Raw genomic sequence first — 18,373 nt, 5'->3', positions numbered from 1 at the left:
TCCGTGACTCGGACGACGCCACCGCCGCACACAATTCTCCTCGAGCCTGTCGCCTCTCAACTTGATGGCACGGTTCAATCCCGTCAAGTTGCCAGATCTCGTCTTGTCTAATGAACACGACCGTCCGAACATCGATCTACGCGAAACTGGTGCATCGTCTTGCTTCAGACAGACGATTCGGAAACTCACGCTCATGGTTTGCATCCAGCTCAGCGGCTCGCGGAACGCGAAAAGCGACCTCCGTCGGTCTTCCTCCGAGGTGCGCATAAACTGTTCACGCTGTAGTCAAAAAGCTTAACGGAATCCGAACTGCTTCCTCACGCATTATCTCCCACGCGTCATCGATTCATCGCTCACACTGAACGCTGCACACTGACGCAGGCTCGCTAACAGGGCACGACCTCATGGCGCTCTTCCCGCCTCCTTCGCCATGCGCCGGCCTTCTTCGCTCACCGACGAGCGACTTCTTCCGGCAGCAAGAGCGCGACTACTTTGCGCGAAAGGGCAAGGAGATCGTACCCATGCCGCATGATGATGTTGGTGTGGGCGTGGACGTGCACGACCGTGCCGTCCCGCGGTCAGAGCCTGATGAGGTGAATCCATCTGCGTTGATTGTACACCGTTGGAGCCCCAACCAAGAGCTTCGCCAAGCACGCTTCACCAGGGATGCCGGCTTGAACAAGTACGATGCTAGGATAGCGTTCGCAGGTTCGTCAAAATCGTCGACACCACATCAACCACGTATGCGGTTTCTCTTCATTCGTCGTTCAAGCAACCTCTGACTATCTATATCAGCACATCCTGTGAATACTGCCACCCGAGCGTCCGGACCGCCTGATGTCACAGACACTAAGCATTCAGCGCTCAAGAGGAGAGACCGCGGCCCCCTAGATCAAGCGGCATTAACATACAAGAAAATAATAATCCTCGAGGAACCTCCAAGAGAGCCTGCGAAGGAAGTCTCTGCATCTTCCGTGTACGAAGAGCTACGGCGGAGACAGCGCCGTCGCCGCCAACGACGCGGCCAGTGCGTACCTTTGAGCGGGCAGATCGCGGTGATTTCTTGACTACGACTATGGTAAGCGCATCTTGGCCGAGTTCTATAAAAGTTTTGGACTGCTTCATTGACGCACTGTGTTTTTAGGACTTTGACAATGTAATCTACGCGCATTTAGTTCTTGCTCATCTTGCTTGCTGTTGTGTCCCATGGACGGTTTGTGTATGCCATCATCATTATAGTTCTCCTCAATTTAATGAAAGTTCTATGTACGAGTCTCACTCCCTCAGTAGGCCTCGATTTCGGAAACAGGCAAGCTTTCAAAGAGTTGGATGGTGTCCATCCATAAAGCTGTCGCAGTGACTCAGTATCCCCGGAGCACAACGCAGGCGGTTTAACTCATCTCTTGCCCTGCCGATCACTCCCTGTTGGAGATGTGTTGCAAACCCTCTCTCCATTCGGTTCTGGAGATATGACTGCTGTGTTCGCCCGTCGTGAACCTCAGAGCAGGATGGAATCCTTCACTGGTGAGCATCTTGCTGTGCAGCTGACGGAGCTGTTCACATGCGCATGTTCTTTATGCTACTTGCCACTGTGATTTCAAGTATTGACCGGTTCAACTGTCAACCATTCGATCGCCGACTCCTCTTTGCGCTTTTGTCCCAGACGTGTTCAGCTTCAAATCCGACAGAAATTATGATACCCAGAGTAACTTTCTTCCTTATTACGCTATGCTCTTTAACTCCTCATCTATCGATGTACAGAAGAACCACATAGGGGCCTGTCGCTCATTGCTCTATGCTACAACCTGTCCGCCACAACATGACATCGAGTGAAAACTATGTCACAAACACAAGAGGGAAAAAGGCGGCATGTCAACCGAGCAGACCCTCACTGTCCTCCACCGCCGTCGATGACGCGTTGCCTGAGCCGAGCTCGTTGTACCGTGCGATACGCAGACGCTGCGATGGCGGTATGTTCTTGTCGTCCAGGCCATGCTGCGTACCACCGATCAGAACTCCAACGCGCATCATGGAGAGCCACTGCATTGTGCATTGTGAGAACGATAGCTGATATAGATACGGACGGCCCACGTACATTATGCGCAGCATTCGAATGGTCATATACACCGCCGAAGAACGCTGTTGTGGCATCCTTGCCGATGTTCTTCGCGATAAGGTGGCGACCACCAGGATGCTCCTCCACAAATGAGGAGACATCGTGGATAAAGCCACCAATGACGACAAGGGCACGTTTTCCGGATTGCTCCTGGACTGCAGGATGGATGAGTTACTGACCAATACCATACAGAGAAGGCGCGTACAGCTCTCCCAGCTGATGATCGGCAGCTCATTCACATCAGGAGCGAACACAAGTCCCTCTTGCGTCTCACGCAAGCGCTTCAGCTGCATCGTGAGCTGGCCCTTTTTCACCTCGTTGTCCGGGAACACTTTGAGGTGACTGGCCAGGCCGAGTTTCTGGCATACCCAGATGAACCACTTCGTTGGGTCATACTGGTACCATCTGATGGCGTTGCGGTAGTCCATGGGGAACTGGTGGTGGAAGTTGTGATACCCTTCGCCAATGGTCGCCAGCGCGGTAATGACATGGTCTCGGGGCGTGTGCTTGTCATCAAATGGCGTGTCACCAAGCCAGTGGGCAAGGGAGTTCACGCAGAACGTCGACTGAAATCCGAGTCAGCACCAGCCGTTTTTCGCAGCACTTCACAAGCAGCTCACGTGGTGCACGAAACAGAGACGCGCTGCTCCAGCGTAGAAGAAACCTCCAGCCCAGTCTCCCCATCCAAGACCGGCAACGAACGTCGGCACCAGGAAGCCCATTCCAATAATGAGCTGGACGTACCAGCGGTGCTGCCACCGCACAATCTCGTTCTTGCTTAGATCACTGACATCCGCGACACCAGGCTTTCGGCGCGGCTTGATGAGCATCCAGCCTATGTGCGACCACCAGAAGCCGCGGTGCGCGTTGTACGGATCGAGTTCGGTATCGGTGTAACGATGGTGCGCTCGGTGTCCGCGGCACCACCACTTGATTGACCCCTCGACTGCGCCCGAACCGGCCATCGCCAACGCGTATTGGAGCGGTCTTGACGCATTGTATGACCGGTGTGCCCAGAGCCGGTGATACCCGGCGGTAATTCCTGCGCGATCGGAGTCGGCATGTTGGTCAAAGAAATGCGCATACAACGTGTTGCTCACCAAGGCCGGTAATGAAATAGTAGATTACGCTCCAAAGCGCGGTCTCCCAGCGCAGCTTCACATGGAATGCCCCCCAGATGGCAATGGCGGGGGTGATGGTGAGGACGTACAAGCTCAGGTAGTTGAGCTCCTTGTACAAGCTACTCCAGGTGACGGGTGGGAGTGGCTTCTGGTTTTTGATTGTCCAGGCGACATAGTTATCGGGGATGTCCATGTCGATCGGCACCTCCTCCTTCAGCTGCTTGTCCATCTTGAGTGGAGGCGTGAGCGGGGGTGTCGGGTGCACCTTTGACGGCGACAACGGCCGTGTCTCTACGACGGTCGACATCGTGGGCGAAGGAGAAAGAAGGGCGAGGAGGCCTCCCATGGGCCGCAGCGAATTAATATGTGTTTCGACCAACCCCAACGGATTGATGATCACGTGCGCTATTCATGAGTGGATCAAGGATGATCGGGATCTTTGGGCTCAGAATGTCCCCACGCCTGCCTTTTCGGGACACTCATTGTGGCCTGCCTTTGCAAAGGCAGCCTTTCTAGCGACTTTCTGCCGCATGTCTCGCTATCCTCAACGTCTGTAAATAACAAGGATTAAATCCTAGCGCGAAGGGAGCCGTGCTTGACGATATCAGAAGCACAATATTGGGGGCCCAACGGAGCCAGTGGGTCCTAGCACATAGCGAGCACTCCCCAGCGTGCCACATCGAGTCAAGGGTCTACGTGTGTCAGCGCTGTCATTCGCTCGTCCTCGTCACCCCCGCCAGCTGCGTGCGCTTGATCCGGCTCGTCTTGCTGATCCAGAGCTGGTAGTGGGTTCAACGTTCCGGCCTTACATAGGTCCCCATGAACGCCATCGCACAAGCCATCTACGTAACGGCCATTTTCGCCAGCTGGCCATGTCCCTATGTATCAGATTCTGCACGTATAACTGACAAGCATCTGTAGTCGATCAAGCTGCGTCTTCGCCGCAACAGACCTCACCTGTCATGGACCTGACATTTGCTGGCTGTGCTTTGCATCTGTTGTCACACGTCAATCGTAACATCCTCGGTGGTCATTGGACGCGAACAGCTGAATTTGTGCTGTTGCCCTGCGGCACGATTCCGCCTCGCTTCTTATAAATAGCCTAGTCCTCTGCGTAAGAAGTCGTTTCAAGCTCATCCGTCCGTTCATATCCGAGTCCCGACTGCGCATCGTAGCCTCTCCTACCATTGCGTCATTTACAATGAGATCTCTTGCCTTCGAGTGGACGATTGCTGTATCGCTATATCTCCGCAGCGGGCGCCCCAGCCTCTGGGAACATCGCGTTCGGGCATCAGCTGGGGTTTGATATGACCATTAGATGTGCCGAACCGAGCACGAAATGCAGCATCGGCTGTGAGCATCTGCTACCCGAATGAATGAATTCACGATGAGAACGATCTGTCGACGTTCGACGTTCGGGCACAGCAAGGGAACAAGCGCCAAGGGCCACAGGGCCACAAATGGCAAGAGGCCCGAGATCCATATGGCAGATCTCGAAACGTCCATTGGCTTGTGTCTGCTGGTACCCCGGGGACTCCTCCCCTGGGGCCATCTCTCTGCTTGTAGTAATTAGGAGGACTAGCTTTGCGAAAGTGACATCGTTCAAAAACAGGAGCAGGATGGGTAGGAGCGGGAGTCAGTGGTATCATTTGCAATCAAGCTCCCTATAGCGAACTTTGGAGCGTATTCTCGCGCAGTCAATCTGTTCACTGCTCAGATATGCGAACGAAATCCATCAGGGCCTTGAGCATAGGGCGTCTTCGCTCCTGCGTGAAGAGAACCTCCTCGTGCCCGATGTCTCCCCGGTATATCACCTCAACGCCCTCACGCTGCCAACGAAACTGCTCCCCTTCCTCCCCGGTAAAATACCTCCTAATCTCCTTCGTGTTCAGCAGCAGATCCTTCCCCCCAAGCACTACAGTGTACTTCCTGCCGTCCAGGTCATCCTTCCAAAGCGCATTCTCCGTCAAGAAGAAGTTACGCTGGATCGCCCGCGACGTGTCCGGATCGCGACAAACAAAGTACCAGAGTAGCCACTCCGATGCGAGCCGCGGCTGGCGGTAAACAAAATTGTACGTCAAGTCAGGCATGTACGCCAGTGGCGCAATGGGGTCGATGAGTACCATAGCGGCCACTCGGTGAGACAGTGCAGGGTCTCGAAGGATGTGCGTGGTGATGACGGAGCCGTACGAGTGCGCGGCTATTACGACCTGAGATAGTCCGTGATGGTCTAGGATCTGACGTATAGCATCCATCATGGCTTGTTTCCTGAGAATGGGCTTGGTGATTCGCATGCTAATCGAGAGGTTTTCTATAGCCAGTATCCCAACGTCCGGATCTGCGGAGACGACGTCCAGCAGGAATGGTACGTAAGGTGTGAGCCCTATCTGTACTTCTCGTCAGATACACAGCACACGACTTCCGTGATAACTCACTCCAACACCGTGTAGGAACAACACCGGCAGCTTGGACTTGCTACGATGCGGACGATACCAATAACCTAGCTCTGCGTGTGGCGACTGCTTCGAAAATAGCACTGACGCTCGCGGAGGGAAGCACGATATCCTATGGTTGACCTCGTAGTGCTCGAACCCGTTCCAGAGCAACGTAAGTGACATGCAAGTGTCCACGAATGCGACATTCTATACAGCTCATGAGTACATGAACGAGTATTGAGAAGGCTGACTCTCACGAAGTACCAAAGGAATGGCCTGTGTAACACACGCACCCCGTCTAGCATGACCATCATACATTTCTGGCCCGCATTGGGCTTATCTTCAAACTTGTGGCCGACAGTAGCCTCGACGCGAGCGATGTAGTCCTCAAGCTCTTCCTTCCATTCCGGACGCAAATCCTCGCGCCTAGCGTTGAACACGTGAAGCAAGAGGACATCCACTAGCTGTTTGCGCGATATATACGGATGTGGTTTATCCAGGGTCAGGAACCAACCCTTCGCGGCCTTGGCTTTGCAGAGATACGGAAGACATTTGTTGAAGAGAATTCGGCGCTCTTCGTGGGACGGAATAGGCGGGAGGACAGCGGGCTGGCAGGTGAGTTAGCTCATCATCACTTCCCATCGCAGGAGAGACAGAGAGACATGAGTCGAGGAGAATATGTCTCAATAAATACCTTCTGTAGAAGCCTCCGTCGAGGAAGGTAGACTACAGCGTAGAAGGCGACCTCCACGAGCGCGTACCATCCGAGCCATTTAGAGTAGATCCAGTGGCCGGCATAGAAGCTAAACAGTGTATGTGCTATGCTAAGCGGAACCACCAGTTGCAGCGAGGTTATCAGCGCTCGAATGACAATGTAATCGAGATGGAACAGCATTGCTTGACGTCTATCGCTGCTCTCAGCAGAGTGAACAGGAGCTGAAAGGAGTTTTAACCTCGTGTCAGCCTGCTTCCGAGACGAGTAACAGGACTACGGTGATGCGGTAGTCACTTATGATAGGACGCCTTCCGGTAGTAGGGCCCCGAAGCCAGACGTTGCTGCTTTAACGCGTACTTCCTTCTTTTAAGAACGGCAGCCGAACGCCAAGGGGAGAAGAACGGAGCGCTGCTGCACTCATCAGACGAATAGGAACTCGTTCCACTAGGCCTCGGAAAGAGGTTTGGTACTGCTGCTAGCAATCGCCACTAGCACGCGGGCTCTCACATTGAATTTAACGCATCGGCTGCGATTATTATAGTACTGATAACCCAAATGACCGCATAAGATTCAGTCTATATGACGTACCTAAGTAGAAGCAATCGCGGCAGCGCAGTAGCTATTTTCAGATAAGAAGCATGGTTACAAAAGCGAGTTGCAGCCGATGGGATCGCACTCGTCTCCCCGTCTTTTCGTGCGCATCGCTCGAGCGGTGGATACTAGGTTCGACTAGTACTTCCTACCTTGACCTCGTCTGCATTCAGATCGGCCGTAACTTCGGAAGGATACATGCCTCGGCATCATGGGTGGCTCGCTGGAGCACAACGTGCCAAGACCTTTTTAATTGAATGTCAATCAACATCGCTAGAACACCTGACTTTGAGATCCGCTGCCCAAAGTTCATTCCGACAAACGATAGCGATGCGCATATGATCGTGCAAGACAGGAGTAACTTGATTTGTTTGGAGTAGACGCTACGTAGCGGGCAGCAGTCTGATGACAGTGAAAACCCGTCACCAGTGGCGGTGGCACGAGAAGGTATGGACATACAGAGGTTAGAGTCTTGAACCAGTCCTGTTAGCGTGCGTTTAAGCTGTCTGTTCGGTGGGCGGAGTATAAAATGTGTGGTTTGCGTGCTAACCGTTAGTACAGAGCGGAGTGTCGGGGTTTCAACAGAACCGCTAATACCGAAGCCCAGTATATGATATGGTGAGTGACCAGAGGTTTCTGGCAAATTTCTTTTTGACTTTCCCCTCCTACAACATTGTATCATTCTTTTTAACTTGACATAGGCAGTTTGGCCAGGAGGAGTCAGCCGTATTTGCGTGTTCCCTTCGTGTCACGTAAGTTACAATCAAAAGAGCTTCCGAAGAACTTTGGAGCGCATTCTGGCACATTCAATCTGTTCACTGCTCAGGTATGCGAACGAAATCCATCAGGGCCTTGAGCATAGGGCGTCTTCGCTCCTGCGTGAAGAGAACCTCCTCGTGCCCGATGTCTCCCCGGTATATCACCTCAACGCCCTCACGTTGCCATCGAAACTCCTCCCCTTCCTCTCCCGTAAAGTACCTCCTAATCTCCTTCGTATCCAGCAGAAGATCCTCCCCCCCAAGCACCACAGTGTACTTCCTGCCATCTAGGTCATCCTTCCAGAGCGCGCTCTCCGTGAAGAAGAAGTTGCGCTGAATCACCCGTGAGATGTCCGGATCGCGGCAGACAAAGTACCAGAGCATCCACTCCGATACGAGCCGCGGCTGGCGATAGACGAAATTGTACATCGGGTCGGGCATGTACGCCAAAGGTGCGACGGGGTCGATGAGTACCATAGCGGCCACTCGCGGAGAGAGTGCAGGATCTCGGAGGATGTGCGTGGTGATGACGGAGCCATACGAGTGCGCGGCTATTACGACCTGCGATAGCCGGTGATGGTCGAGGATCTGCCGTATAGCATCCATCATGGCATGCCGCTTGAGGATAGGTTCGCTGATACGCGAGCTGATGGAGAGGTTCTCTATAGCCACTATCCCGACATCCGGATCTGCGGACACGATGTCGAGAAGGAAGGGTACGTAAGGTGTGAGCCCTATCTGTACTTCTCGTTAGCCGCACAGTGCACAACTTCCGTACAAACTCACTCCAACACCGTGTAGGAACAGCACCGGCAGCTTGGACTTGCTACGGTGCGGACGGTACCAATAACCCAGCTCTGGATGTGGCGACCGATTCGAGAATAGCACCGATGCTCGCGGGGGGAAGCACGGTATCCTACGATGGACCTCGTAGTGCCCGAATCCGTTCCATAGCAATGTAAGCGACATGCAGGTATCCACGAACGCGACGTTCTATTCAGCTCATGAGCGCATAAACGAGTATTGAACAGGCTGGCTCTCACAAAGTACCAAATGAGCGGCCTGTGCAACACACGCACCTCGTCCAGCGTGGGCATCATACCTTTCTGGCCCGCATTGGACTCATCTTCAAACTTGTGGCCGACAGTAGCCTCAACGCGAGCGATGTAATCTTCTAGCTCGTCTTTCCGTCCCGCACGCAACTCCTCGCGCCTAGCATTGAACACATGAAGCAAGAGGACATCCACTAGCTGTTCTCGCGATATGTACGAGTGCGGCTTATCCAGGGTCAGGAACCATCCCTTTGCGCCCTTGGCTTTGCAGAGATACGGGAGACATTTGTTGAAGAGAATTCGGCGCTCTTCGTGGGACGGAGTAGGCGGGAGCACAGCGGGCTGTCAGATGATTTAGCTCATCGTCACTTCCAAATCGCAAGAGACAGGAGTCGAGATGGATAGATCTCTAAGATAAATACCTTCTGCAGCATCCTCCGTCGAGGGAGATAGACCAGGGCGTAGAAAGCGACCTCCACGAGCGCGTACCATCCGAGCCATTTAGAGTAGATCCAGTGGCCGGAATAGTAGCTCAACAGCGTGTATGCTATGCTAAGCGGAATTACCAGCCGCAGCGAGGTTATCAGCGCTCGAATGACAATGTAATCGACTTGGAACAGCATTGAATGTGCTTGCTTGATGTCTATCGCTGCTCTCAGCACACACACACACACACAGTGAACAGGAGATGTAAGGAGCTTTTACCTCGTGTGAGCCGGCCTTCCGAGACGAGTAACAGGACTACGGTGATGCGGTAGTCACTTATGGTAGGACGCCTTCCGGTAGTAGTAGGGCGAAGCCGGACGTCGCCACTTGAAGTCGTACTTCCTCCTTATAAGAACGGCAGCTGAACGCCAAGGGGTGAGAAGAATGGAGCGCGGCTGCACTCATCGGACGAATAGGAGCTCGTTCCACTGGGCCTCAGAAAGAAAGAGGTTTGGGCTGCTGCTAGCGATCTCCACTAGCACGCGGACGCTGGCAAATTTACGCATCGGCTGCGATTATTATAGCATTGATAACCGAATGACCGCATAGGATTGAGTCTATATGACGTACCTGACTGCAAGCAATCGCGCCAGCGCAGTAGATATTGAAACAAAGGGATGCAAAGAAACATGGTTACAGACGCGAGTCGCAGCCGATGGGATCGCACTCGTCTCCCCGTTTCTTTTTCGCGCGTATCATTCGAGCGGTGGATACTAAGTTCGACTAGTACTCCCTCCCTCAGCCTCGTCCTCATCCAGATTGGCCGTTCCTTCGGAAGAATACACGCCTTGGCATTATGGGTGGCTCGCTGGAGCACAACGTGAGATCTTTTAATTGAACGTCAATCAATACCGCCAGAACATCTAATTTGAGATCCGCTGCCCAAAGTTCAACACGAGGGACGATGGTGATGAGCATATGACCGTGCAAGACCGGAGTAACATTTGAAGTATATGCCGCGAGCAGCAGTCTGATGACAGTAAAAACGACGCTCAGTCACCAGTGGCGGTGGTGGCACGAGAAGGTATGGACCTACGGGGTTAGACTGTTGATCCAGTGCTGTTAGCGTGCGTTTAAGCTCTCCGTTCGGAAGTGGCCGGAGTATAAAATGTTGGCTTGTTGATACATATCTGTAGCGGAGTGTCGGGGATTCAACAGAAACCGCTGATGCCGAAGCCCAGTAAGTGACTCAAGATCCCTGGCAGATCCCGGAAACATATACACTGCAAAGAAAGTACAGATTCCTCCTGCGAGAAGGATGCGTAAATTTGTGGATTCCCTTTAGATTCCCTTTGACTTCCCCTTCTACGACATTGTATCATTCTTTTTAGCTTAATATAGGCAGTTTAGCACAAATTAACTCCCAAAAGACTCGAAATGGGCCTTTTCTAAGCCTTTCTTCAAAATTACTCACTTGATGGGAAAGACTCAATTACTCAATTCAATTCTACTGCCTTTCCTGCGACGAGAATTGGTGCCTTTTTGCTGTGACATTGCCACAGTTACTTCTTCTAGTCTCATATCATTCCTCTTTATTTACACCCTGAAAGATCCTGCCTATTAGTGAAGAGGAATGCGTACGAGACCACTTTCTTCCAAGTGTTGAGATCGTGGGAGCGGCCTTCCAAACGTGGAGCGAAACGTTGGACGTTTACCCACACGCAAACTTTCGCATTGGACAAGACTCTCGACTGACCTCGCTTCGTGCGCATTCGACGGAGGTGGACCGTCTTCTCTATTTGCCTGTTGGCAAGCGTCTGATCTCGAAGAGACGAGTATCAATTCCGGTTAGCATATATGCATTGGAAGTATCCTGTCGTATCTCCTCTTTGTCTTACGTTGACGAGCTTGTCCACGCTGTAGTACGAGTACCCATGATGCGGCTTTCTTTCCGCGCCGCTGTCTCCGTACGGACTATGGTGTCACAAAGCTCGTCCACCGTTCAACAAGGCACCATCTTCGAGAATCGTTCGCTTGCTCTGGCTGAAGAGCACTTATCCATGAGTCTCAAACGCGTTGGAGGGAGCAACGACGGAGGGATCGACCTTCTCGGCTGGTGGTGGCTACCGTCGACGTCCGACGGATCCGCTCAATCTCGTGCGTTGTCCGAACGGAAGCGATACCGCATCGTCGCGCAATGCAAAGATGAAAAGATAAAGATGGGGCCCAAATATCTCCGCGAGCTCGAGGGAGTGCTCTACCGCTACCTCGCCGTCTCGCGAAAGGGCCAAGCGCAAGTGCCATCTCCAGACGTGCTGACGGTCGATGAAGACGAGGCAAAATCATTCAGCAACTCGTGGACGTTCGCGTCAGACCCAGTCGTCGGAGTACTCATCTCGTCCTCGCCGTTCACGAAGGCCACTTTGCTCCGAGCAAATTCGTCGCCGCTTCCACTGGTGCTCTTGCACATTCCGCGTGAGTTCTCCTATGATCCTGCCCCGCAGGAGCTCGCATCCTCAGACGAAGAGACTGAACCCCGCGGAGAGGAAGGTCAGGATGCAAACGAAGGTGAAAATGCGGCCACGCCAGGATCGGAGGACCCTCAGGGTACACTTGGTGCGCTCGTGTTCAACCCAGCGCTTGCGAGCAGCTCGGGCCTCCTCCGCGGCCAGATCCAACCCCGCTGGGAACACCCGTTGAACCCATCAGCTATGCATAGTTCCCGCCCGGGTCTGTGGTTCAATGGACAGCGAGTGCTCAAGTGGACGCCGCCGGCGTGAAAGTGCCTCGTGACAGTGCCCGGCTACCCCGAGCAGCCTGGCGTGAGGTTAGTTAGGGTCGGCGTGGCGCACGGATGGTATGCCTTTGGACGAGGCCCCGTCTCATCGAGCGCATTGTTCCATGCTATGAGCATCGCTCAGGATGCGCAAGATGGATCATTTCCGATCTTATATTGGCTGGAAACGGTGACTAGGCCTGCTTTGGCCATGCCTTCCCATGCCACCGCCGCTGGTCAGGGTTGTCTACGTCCCCTTGACCCTCATCAAGACAACCGCCCGGAGGGTCTCTTTCAAACATCCAGCTATGCCGGCCTTGTACACTCATGCACATCGCTATCGTTCGTGATGGGCTTTAAGCAAGGGATCTCATGTCAGGTGTTCTTAGCGATATCGATTTACATAAGAAGTCTCATATCGTGCTGCAGCTATTTATATTAATGGTCTTCCTTTCTGTGACGCCCCTGGTTGTGCACACGAGGCTGAGATAGGAAGTCTGCGAGGCGCAACCAATGCAAATGCATGGGTAACGCGGGGAGACGAGTGCGATCTCGTCATCTGTAACTCTCGTTAGCAATCATGGTTCTTCGTGTCCGCTTTGCCCCTTTGATCGCTCGTAGCTTACATAGGTGCTCACTGAGTGTATACGGCCAATCGGTTGTAGCTGCACCCGACCGTATACGTGTGAATATGGAGTGGGAGGACACACGATTGTCCCGCGTGCTAGCGGCAGTAGGACCCCCAATATTCCTTTCAGGCCCAATGGAATGATCGCCTATCCTTCTGATCAAAAGGTGCCGCTGTGTTTCTTCTTCTCGCCCTGCGTGGTGTCCGTAATGATGTTCGGCCCCTGGCCCTATCGGAGGCGTCCTGCCGCCAGTGACTGCCGCCGTATCACCGTCCTTCGAACATCCTCAACAGGCCATCGGTCAGACAGCCAGGTACGAGTTGCTTATAACTCCTATAAAATACGTTTATCAAGAGCAGTGAAGACATTATGGAAGCACAATCGTGGCTCCAGGTCGATTACATCGTCGTCCAAGCTCTGCTGGCCTCCCTACGACTGGTGACACCGCTGAGCATGGCATACATGCTGCTGAGCTGCTTCACCGGCCACTGGATCTACTCCAAATGGCTCGGGTGGTACGCACTCGCCGAGGTCGCTTTCTACGCCCTAGTCTACCTTCCTCGACGGAAGATGCTACAAAAGGTATCTCTCGTGAAGACATATTCGTCTCGGCTCACCTCCGTCTCCTGCGACTTGTAAGTGATAATGAGCTAACTCACCTGCCAGCCCGCTATCCTCCCGCCTACTCCATCCCGCGAAGAGCGCCGAGCTCTCTTTAACAAATGTCTTCCGTACCTCTGCAAAGCCAAGGGTGCGAAGGGATGGTTCGTGACTCTGGACAAGCCGCACTCGTACATATCGCGGGAACAGCTAGTGGACGTTCTCCTTCTCCATGTGTTCAATTCCCGACGGTCGGACCTACAGCCAGAATGGAAAGACGAGCTCGAAGAGTACGTAACCCGAGTCGAGGCTACTGTCGGCCACTGGTTTGAGGACAAGTCCGTTGCGGGTCGCAAGGGCATGATGCTCACGCTTGACAGAGTATCTATGGTTCATAGACCGCTTATTTTGTATATTGTGAGTGCCTCGAGTGTTCCTTGTGGTCATGCAAGCGCTTATCAGTAGCGTAGAACGTGGCATTGGTGGACACATGCATGTCGCTCGTATTGCTCTGGAACGGGTTCCGGCACTACGAGGCCCACAGTATGGTACCATGCTTTCCTCCGCGAGCGTCAGTGCTATTCTCGAACCGGTCGCCGCATCCAGAGCTGGGTTATTGGTACCGGCCGCACCGTAGCAAGTCCAAGCTGCCGGTGCTGTTCCTACATGGCGTAGGGGTGAGTATGTATGAGATCTGTGTATTACGCAGCTGATGAGAGACATAGATAGGACTCACACCTTACGTACCATTCCTGCTCGACATCATCTCCGCAGATCCGGACGTCGGGATATTGGCTATCGAGAACCTCTCGATCAGCATGCGAATCACCAAGCCCATTCTCATGCGGCATGCCATGATGGATGCTATACGGCAGATTCTCGACCGTCACGGACTATCGCAGGTCGTGATAGCCGCACACTCGTACGGCTCCGTCATCACCACCCACATCCTTCGAGATCCTGCACTCTCTCCGCGAGTGGCCGCCATGGTGCTTATCGACCCCATCGCGCCGCTAGCGTATATGCCCGACCTGACGTGCAATTTCGTCTACCTCCAGCCGCGGCTCGCACCGGAGTGGCTCCTCTGGTACTTTGTCTGCCGCGATCCGGATACGTCGCGGGTGATTGCGCGTAACATGTTCCTCACGGAGAATGCGCTTTGGAAGGACGACCTGGATGGCAAGAAGTGTACTGTGGTGCTTGCGGGGCAGGATTTGATGCTGGACACGAAGGAGATCAGGAGGTACTTTACGGGAGAGGAAGGGGAGGAGTTTCGATGGCAGCGAGAGGGAATTGAGGTGATATATCGGAAAGACATCGGTCATGAAGAGGTTCTGTTCACGAAGGAGCGAAGAGGCCCTGTGCTCGAGGCTCTGATGGAGCTCGTGCGCGTACACCAATGGGCGCATTGAACGTGCGAGGATCAAAAGGCTATCATAGATTTCTAGACCGCAGTGCATACTATACATGCGTTGTTGATCGTGAGGCCACGTTGCCTAACTTGATGCGCAATGCTTCATCAACCGTGCTTGAGTCAGCTACAGCCTCATACCGTCTCCCACCAGTGCACAACGTATGAATGGAGATTAAGAACGATGCGGTCAGTGCAGTTCTTGGTTAACCATCGGACAAATTCGGATCCGCCTCTAGTGCTCTTCACAATGGCGTGCCACCGGTCAGTACATCATTCAGGCCACTCTCGGCTGCTGTTCGGTTAATAGCATGCATTACTCGACATCGAATCATGGTATCGTGGTCGATTGGTATCCGAGGAGCATCGATGCATCATGATGGAGCGAGATTTATGTTTGCTCACAAAGCTCTATTAGGGCACGAAAATTGACGGTGGCGGATCAGGAGAGGAGCCGAAGGAAACACCGCTAGCGCTGCTTGCGGCCGTCTACCGGTGGGGAAGCGAAATGCTGTTGCAACCACGATCTTCCGCATGACTCCTGCACTTCTCAGTCGAACGTTATCTCGCTTCGCTCTTCGTGCTATACGTCCACCATGAACTCCGACTCGAAGGAGAAGCTGGACGCCGTCTTCGACACCGAGAAGGACGCTGGCTCGGTAGTAGAGAAGGAGGCATGCGATCTGCAGCTCCGCAATCGCTGGACGCGGAAGCTTCTGAGCTGGGGTGTGGAGGAGAGAGGTGCGTCGTATCCTTGCGTCCAGCGCTACACATCTGCTCATGCTGCCGTGATGATCAAGGCATCCTGCCCGTCCCACTTGAAGATCGCACCGACACGCAATACAGCAAAGTCTTCTTCATATGGCTGTCGGCAAATTTCAATATCTTATCGTAAGTGCGAATTCTCTGCTCTGCGACGGCTGAACCGACCTGTTCCAGGTTCTCCGCCGGCACGCTAGGTCCTCTGCTTTACGGCCTGAGTCTGCGAGAATCATGCCTCGTGATCCTCTTCTTCAACCTGCTATGCAACATACCACCGGCTTATCTGTATGTATCCGAGTTCTATTCCGCCGATCTTCTGATTGATGGATCTCCGTGCAGATCAACGTGGGGACCAAAACTTGGGCTGCGCCAGCTGTGCCAAGCACGCTACAGCTTTGGGTGAGTGTTCTCCCGTGATTGCGGGAGAACGAATGCTGAGCGTGTCACCTTCGCAGCTACTTCGGGGTCATCATTATGAGTTGCTTTAACATGGCGACAGGCCTCGGTTACTGTATTCTCAACTCTATACTCGGAGGTCAAACGTTGTCCAGCATCACGAATGGAAGCCTCTCATGGAGGTCAGGCTTGATCACTGCTCTGTAGCATGCTCACTGACGCGACATGGCGAGCAGCGTCGGAATTGTTATAATAGCAGTAGTATCGCTGCTTGTAAGTTGCAGATTATATCGCGTAGGTCCGTGCTAATTGCTCCAGTAGATCTCATTCGGCGGTTATAAATTGCTAGCATGGTAGGTCCTCCTTGCTTTGACCCGGTCACTACCTGACCGCCCGGCAGGTACGAACGGTTAGCGTGGATACCCGTCTTGGTGTCATATGTCGTTGCTCTTGGACTCGGTGGCAAGCACCTCAGCAATCCTGCTCCTGCAGAGCCTGCGACGGCATCCACTGTCCTCAGCTTTGCGTCCATCATCGCAGGTTTCGTCATTACCTACGCGCCAATATGTTCTGACTACACTATTTATTATACCCCTGACGTTGCGAGGTGAGCTGCTCGAGCCTCTACATGTATCGCTGGCTGACATCACTTTACTACTGGCAGTTGGAAGATTTTTATCTCCGCCTATCTCGGATTCAACGTGCCCGTTGTAATGCTTGTTGCTTCATGGTGTTGCGGACTTCGCTAACGACGTCCACCAGATTACCATCCAGTGTTTTGGCGCGGCAGTGGCCGTGGCTTTGCCATATGTTCCAGCATGGAACGATGGATACAACAACGGAAACGTCGGCGGCCTCCTCGAGGCGATGCTGCGCCCTGCAGGCAACTTTGGGAAATTCCTCACAGTTCTTCTCGCGCTCAGTGTCACCGCCAATCTTGCGCCGACGTTTTACTCTTTCTGCATGTCTTTCCAAGTGTTCATACCTCCTGCAGCTGCTGTGCCGCGATACATGTTCTCGCTGCTCGCGGTCGCCATGTGCGTGTGCCCTGTCGCCGATTTGTCATAATTTTTTTCGCTAAACGTGATCTGCTACAGCGTCATACCACTGTCTATTGCCGGCCAACACAAGTTCTATGACACACTGAGCAATTTTCTCGGAATCATCGGATACTGGGCGAGCGCCTTCTGCGCCGTTGTGCTGATTGAGCACTTTGTCATCCGCCGAAGCGACTTCTCTTCTTATAACCTCCGGTACTGGGATGATTACCGCCGCCTGCCGCCGGGTTTCGCGGCGGTGTGTGCATGTCTGCTTTCTGTTGGGCTGATCGTGCCGTCGATGGACCAAGTCTGGTTCGTTGGGCCGATCGCGCAGAGGACGGGGGACATCGGGTTCGAGATGGCGTTTACGGTGACGGGGTTGTGCTATGTGCCGCTGCGGTACTTGGAGCTGAGGTTCCGCAAGATGGTATGAGGTTACGTAAATGTATTGGGCAGGGTACGGAGCTTGTGAAAAAAAACCTGTCATCATTATGCCGAGTAGAACCAACGACAGACATCGTGACCTGGTGCGCAGTGGATTTGTATGTGCAAAAACTCTGCATCTGTCACCTGTCCTGACCGAGCAGCGGCCGCACGAATATCGTCAGCGGCAACGATGTCCTGGAGCTCTCAAGCCCTCCTTACAATTGTCAGGTGGGCGCGATTATGGTCGGTATATTAGCGCGCACCTTTCCCCGGAAATGAAAAGAGACGAGTATGCTGTGCTATCCAGTGTAAGAGGTCCCATGGGGGAGAGGTAAGTCCGATGAATGACGGAAAAATATGGACGACGACTTCGTAGACGCGTGCTTTGCGCTCGTGCTGATGAATCACACTGGATTGGTGCTGCATTCTTAGAATGCACTGCTGCTATTCAGTCTTTCACCGATGAGCAATTGCTTATTGATAGCAGACATTGATCGGTCCTGCACCTTCAGCATCGGTCACTGATTGATAACTCACAAAGAGATGTCCGCAACTCTTGCACGTAGCAGTGTACAATCTGCGGCCCAGCATTCGATAAGTCAAAGTCATTGCCAACGTTGGGCTTGGCGTCAGGATAATATTCAGGGTTTGGTCGAGAGTGTGATCCACTGCATAAACTCGATTTACATGCTAGACTAGCCGTATGTTCAGACATTACAACACAAGCATTTGTACCCTCTTCTCACAGGCTAGAACTTTACATGCATATGTTGAAGTCAGGCATGTCAAGAGTCAAGACTTGATCTGCAAACCGTTCGATGGTGGCTGAGAGTAATAATTAGCTATTAAATAATCCTCAAGATATGCATCCCGTATATCTGTCGCAGAGTGATTGAACTCGGGGAGAGAGAGACGCAACTTTGAGCCTTACGCAACTCCATACACGGCAGACATGATGCGATTTATCAGTGCGAAAAATGGTGTGGGAATGTCGGCTGATGTTTTACATTTGTGGCAAAGGTTTGCCAATGTAGCATTTAAATGGCAAATAGTGCACATTCGCAGCCAAAGTGAAACATTTTCGACATGAAGTGCCGTGGTTGCAAATATTTGTCGCAT

General features: G+C 53.0%; 9 protein-coding genes across 9 annotated transcripts; 4 read left to right on the top strand and 5 right to left on the bottom strand.

Moving 5' to 3' along the window:
• The first annotated feature begins 352 nt into the window (after positions 1 to 352).
• LAESUDRAFT_810035 (uncharacterized protein) lies at positions 353 to 1,271 on the top strand. The gene is made up of 3 exons (XM_040914180.1): positions 353 to 741; positions 796 to 1,078; positions 1,145 to 1,271. The coding sequence occupies exons 1-2, from the start codon at positions 405 to 407 to the stop codon at positions 1,065 to 1,067; spliced, it is 609 nt and encodes a 202-aa protein (XP_040768117.1). The 5' UTR covers positions 353 to 404; the 3' UTR covers positions 1,068 to 1,078; positions 1,145 to 1,271.
• Positions 1,272 to 1,611: 340 nt separating this feature from the next.
• On the bottom strand, positions 1,612 to 3,556 carry LAESUDRAFT_693975 (delta 9-fatty acid desaturase protein). The gene is made up of 5 exons (XM_040906178.1): positions 3,217 to 3,556; positions 2,737 to 3,158; positions 2,322 to 2,682; positions 2,096 to 2,271; positions 1,612 to 2,040 (listed from the first exon to the last, which is right to left on the bottom strand). The coding sequence occupies exons 1-5, from the start codon at positions 3,542 to 3,544 to the stop codon at positions 1,873 to 1,875; spliced, it is 1,455 nt and encodes a 484-aa protein (XP_040768116.1). The 5' UTR covers positions 3,545 to 3,556; the 3' UTR covers positions 1,612 to 1,872.
• A 1,235-nt stretch (positions 3,557 to 4,791) lies between these two features.
• Positions 4,792 to 6,567, bottom strand: LAESUDRAFT_810033 (uncharacterized protein; the record flags this gene model as incomplete). The annotated part of the gene is made up of 4 exons (XM_040914179.1): positions 4,792 to 5,624; positions 5,673 to 5,879; positions 5,930 to 6,280; positions 6,367 to 6,567. 4 exons carry the CDS (start codon positions 6,565 to 6,567, stop codon positions 4,944 to 4,946), a joined length of 1,440 nt encoding a protein of 479 aa, XP_040768115.1. The 3' UTR covers positions 4,792 to 4,943.
• A 1,226-nt stretch (positions 6,568 to 7,793) lies between these two features.
• Positions 7,794 to 9,411, bottom strand: LAESUDRAFT_755880 (uncharacterized protein; the record flags this gene model as incomplete). The annotated part of the gene is made up of 4 exons (XM_040912095.1): positions 7,794 to 8,474; positions 8,523 to 8,729; positions 8,780 to 9,130; positions 9,211 to 9,411. The coding sequence occupies 4 exons, from the start codon at positions 9,409 to 9,411 to the stop codon at positions 7,794 to 7,796; spliced, it is 1,440 nt and encodes a 479-aa protein (XP_040768114.1).
• A 180-nt stretch (positions 9,412 to 9,591) lies between these two features.
• On the bottom strand, positions 9,592 to 10,325 carry LAESUDRAFT_422876 (uncharacterized protein). Its single transcript, XM_040902395.1, has 4 exons — positions 10,307 to 10,325; positions 10,157 to 10,244; positions 9,845 to 10,101; positions 9,592 to 9,783 (listed from the first exon to the last, which is right to left on the bottom strand). Exons 2-4 carry the CDS (start codon positions 10,216 to 10,218, stop codon positions 9,773 to 9,775), a joined length of 330 nt encoding a protein of 109 aa, XP_040768113.1. The 5' UTR covers positions 10,219 to 10,244; positions 10,307 to 10,325; the 3' UTR covers positions 9,592 to 9,772.
• Positions 10,326 to 11,208: 883 nt separating this feature from the next.
• LAESUDRAFT_615257 (uncharacterized protein) lies at positions 11,209 to 11,985 on the top strand (the record flags this gene model as incomplete). Its single annotated transcript, XM_040903203.1, has 1 exon — positions 11,209 to 11,985. A coding segment is annotated over one exon (777 nt), but the record flags the coding sequence as incomplete, so codon positions are not given.
• Positions 11,986 to 12,983: 998 nt separating this feature from the next.
• LAESUDRAFT_721715 (uncharacterized protein) lies at positions 12,984 to 14,757 on the top strand. Its single transcript, XM_040908060.1, has 4 exons — positions 12,984 to 13,201; positions 13,286 to 13,636; positions 13,690 to 13,896; positions 13,945 to 14,757. The coding sequence occupies exons 1-4, from the start codon at positions 12,989 to 12,991 to the stop codon at positions 14,629 to 14,631; spliced, it is 1,458 nt and encodes a 485-aa protein (XP_040768111.1). The 5' UTR covers positions 12,984 to 12,988; the 3' UTR covers positions 14,632 to 14,757.
• A 469-nt stretch (positions 14,758 to 15,226) lies between these two features.
• On the top strand, positions 15,227 to 17,261 carry LAESUDRAFT_734834 (NCS cytosine-purine permease; the record flags this gene model as incomplete). The annotated part of the gene is made up of 11 exons (XM_040910547.1): positions 15,227 to 15,371; positions 15,431 to 15,521; positions 15,570 to 15,677; positions 15,732 to 15,791; positions 15,848 to 15,970; positions 16,025 to 16,061; positions 16,110 to 16,141; positions 16,189 to 16,395; positions 16,453 to 16,507; positions 16,563 to 16,825; positions 16,886 to 17,261. The coding sequence occupies 11 exons, from the start codon at positions 15,227 to 15,229 to the stop codon at positions 17,259 to 17,261; spliced, it is 1,497 nt and encodes a 498-aa protein (XP_040768110.1).
• A 123-nt stretch (positions 17,262 to 17,384) lies between these two features.
• Positions 17,385 to 17,719, bottom strand: LAESUDRAFT_422671 (uncharacterized protein). Its single transcript, XM_040902394.1, has one exon. It carries the CDS (start codon positions 17,678 to 17,680, stop codon positions 17,507 to 17,509), a length of 174 nt encoding a protein of 57 aa, XP_040768109.1. The 5' UTR covers positions 17,681 to 17,719; the 3' UTR covers positions 17,385 to 17,506.
• Between the last annotated feature and the right edge of the window lie 654 nt (positions 17,720 to 18,373).

The sequence above is a fragment of the Laetiporus sulphureus genome (genome assembly GCF_001632365.1).
Source record: "Laetiporus sulphureus 93-53 unplaced genomic scaffold LAESUscaffold_5, whole genome shotgun sequence".
In the NCBI taxonomy this organism is placed as follows: domain Eukaryota; kingdom Fungi; phylum Basidiomycota; class Agaricomycetes; order Polyporales; family Laetiporaceae; genus Laetiporus; species Laetiporus sulphureus.
Note: the sequence above shows the minus strand (reverse complement) of the source record. Positions and strands in the feature narration are given on the sequence as shown.

Bases quoted from the DNA above. Each gene is read 5' to 3' on its own strand.
- LAESUDRAFT_810035 (XM_040914180.1), top strand. From the start codon at position 405: ATGGCGCTCTTCCCGCCTCCTTCGCCATGCGCCGGCCTTCTTCGCTCA. The intron at 742-795 runs GTATGCGGTTTC...TATCTATATCAG, and splicing joins GTCGACACCACATCAACCAC to CACATCCTGTGAATACTGCC.
- LAESUDRAFT_693975 (XM_040906178.1), bottom strand. From the start codon at position 3,544: ATGTCGACCGTCGTAGAGACACGGCCGTTGTCGCCGTCAAAGGTGCAC. The intron at 2,683-2,736 runs GTGAGCTGCTTG...CTCGGATTTCAG, and splicing joins GTCTCTGTTTCGTGCACCAC to TCGACGTTCTGCGTGAACTC. The intron at 2,041-2,095 runs GTACGTGGGCCG...TGCACAATGCAG, and splicing joins ATTCGAATGCTGCGCATAAT to TGGCTCTCCATGATGCGCGT.
- LAESUDRAFT_422876 (XM_040902395.1), bottom strand. From the start codon at position 10,218: ATGTTACTCCGGTCTTGCACGGTCATATGCTCATCACCATCGTCCCTC. The intron at 10,102-10,156 runs GCAGCGGATCTC...TTCAATTAAAAG, and splicing joins TCCCTCGTGTTGAACTTTGG to ATCTCACGTTGTGCTCCAGC.
- LAESUDRAFT_721715 (XM_040908060.1), top strand. From the start codon at position 12,989: ATGGAAGCACAATCGTGGCTCCAGGTCGATTACATCGTCGTCCAAGCT. The intron at 13,202-13,285 runs GTATCTCTCGTG...CTCACCTGCCAG, and splicing joins GACGGAAGATGCTACAAAAG to CCCGCTATCCTCCCGCCTAC. The intron at 13,637-13,689 runs GTGAGTGCCTCG...TCAGTAGCGTAG, and splicing joins GACCGCTTATTTTGTATATT to AACGTGGCATTGGTGGACAC.
- LAESUDRAFT_422671 (XM_040902394.1), bottom strand. From the start codon at position 17,680: ATGCAGCACCAATCCAGTGTGATTCATCAGCACGAGCGCAAAGCACGC.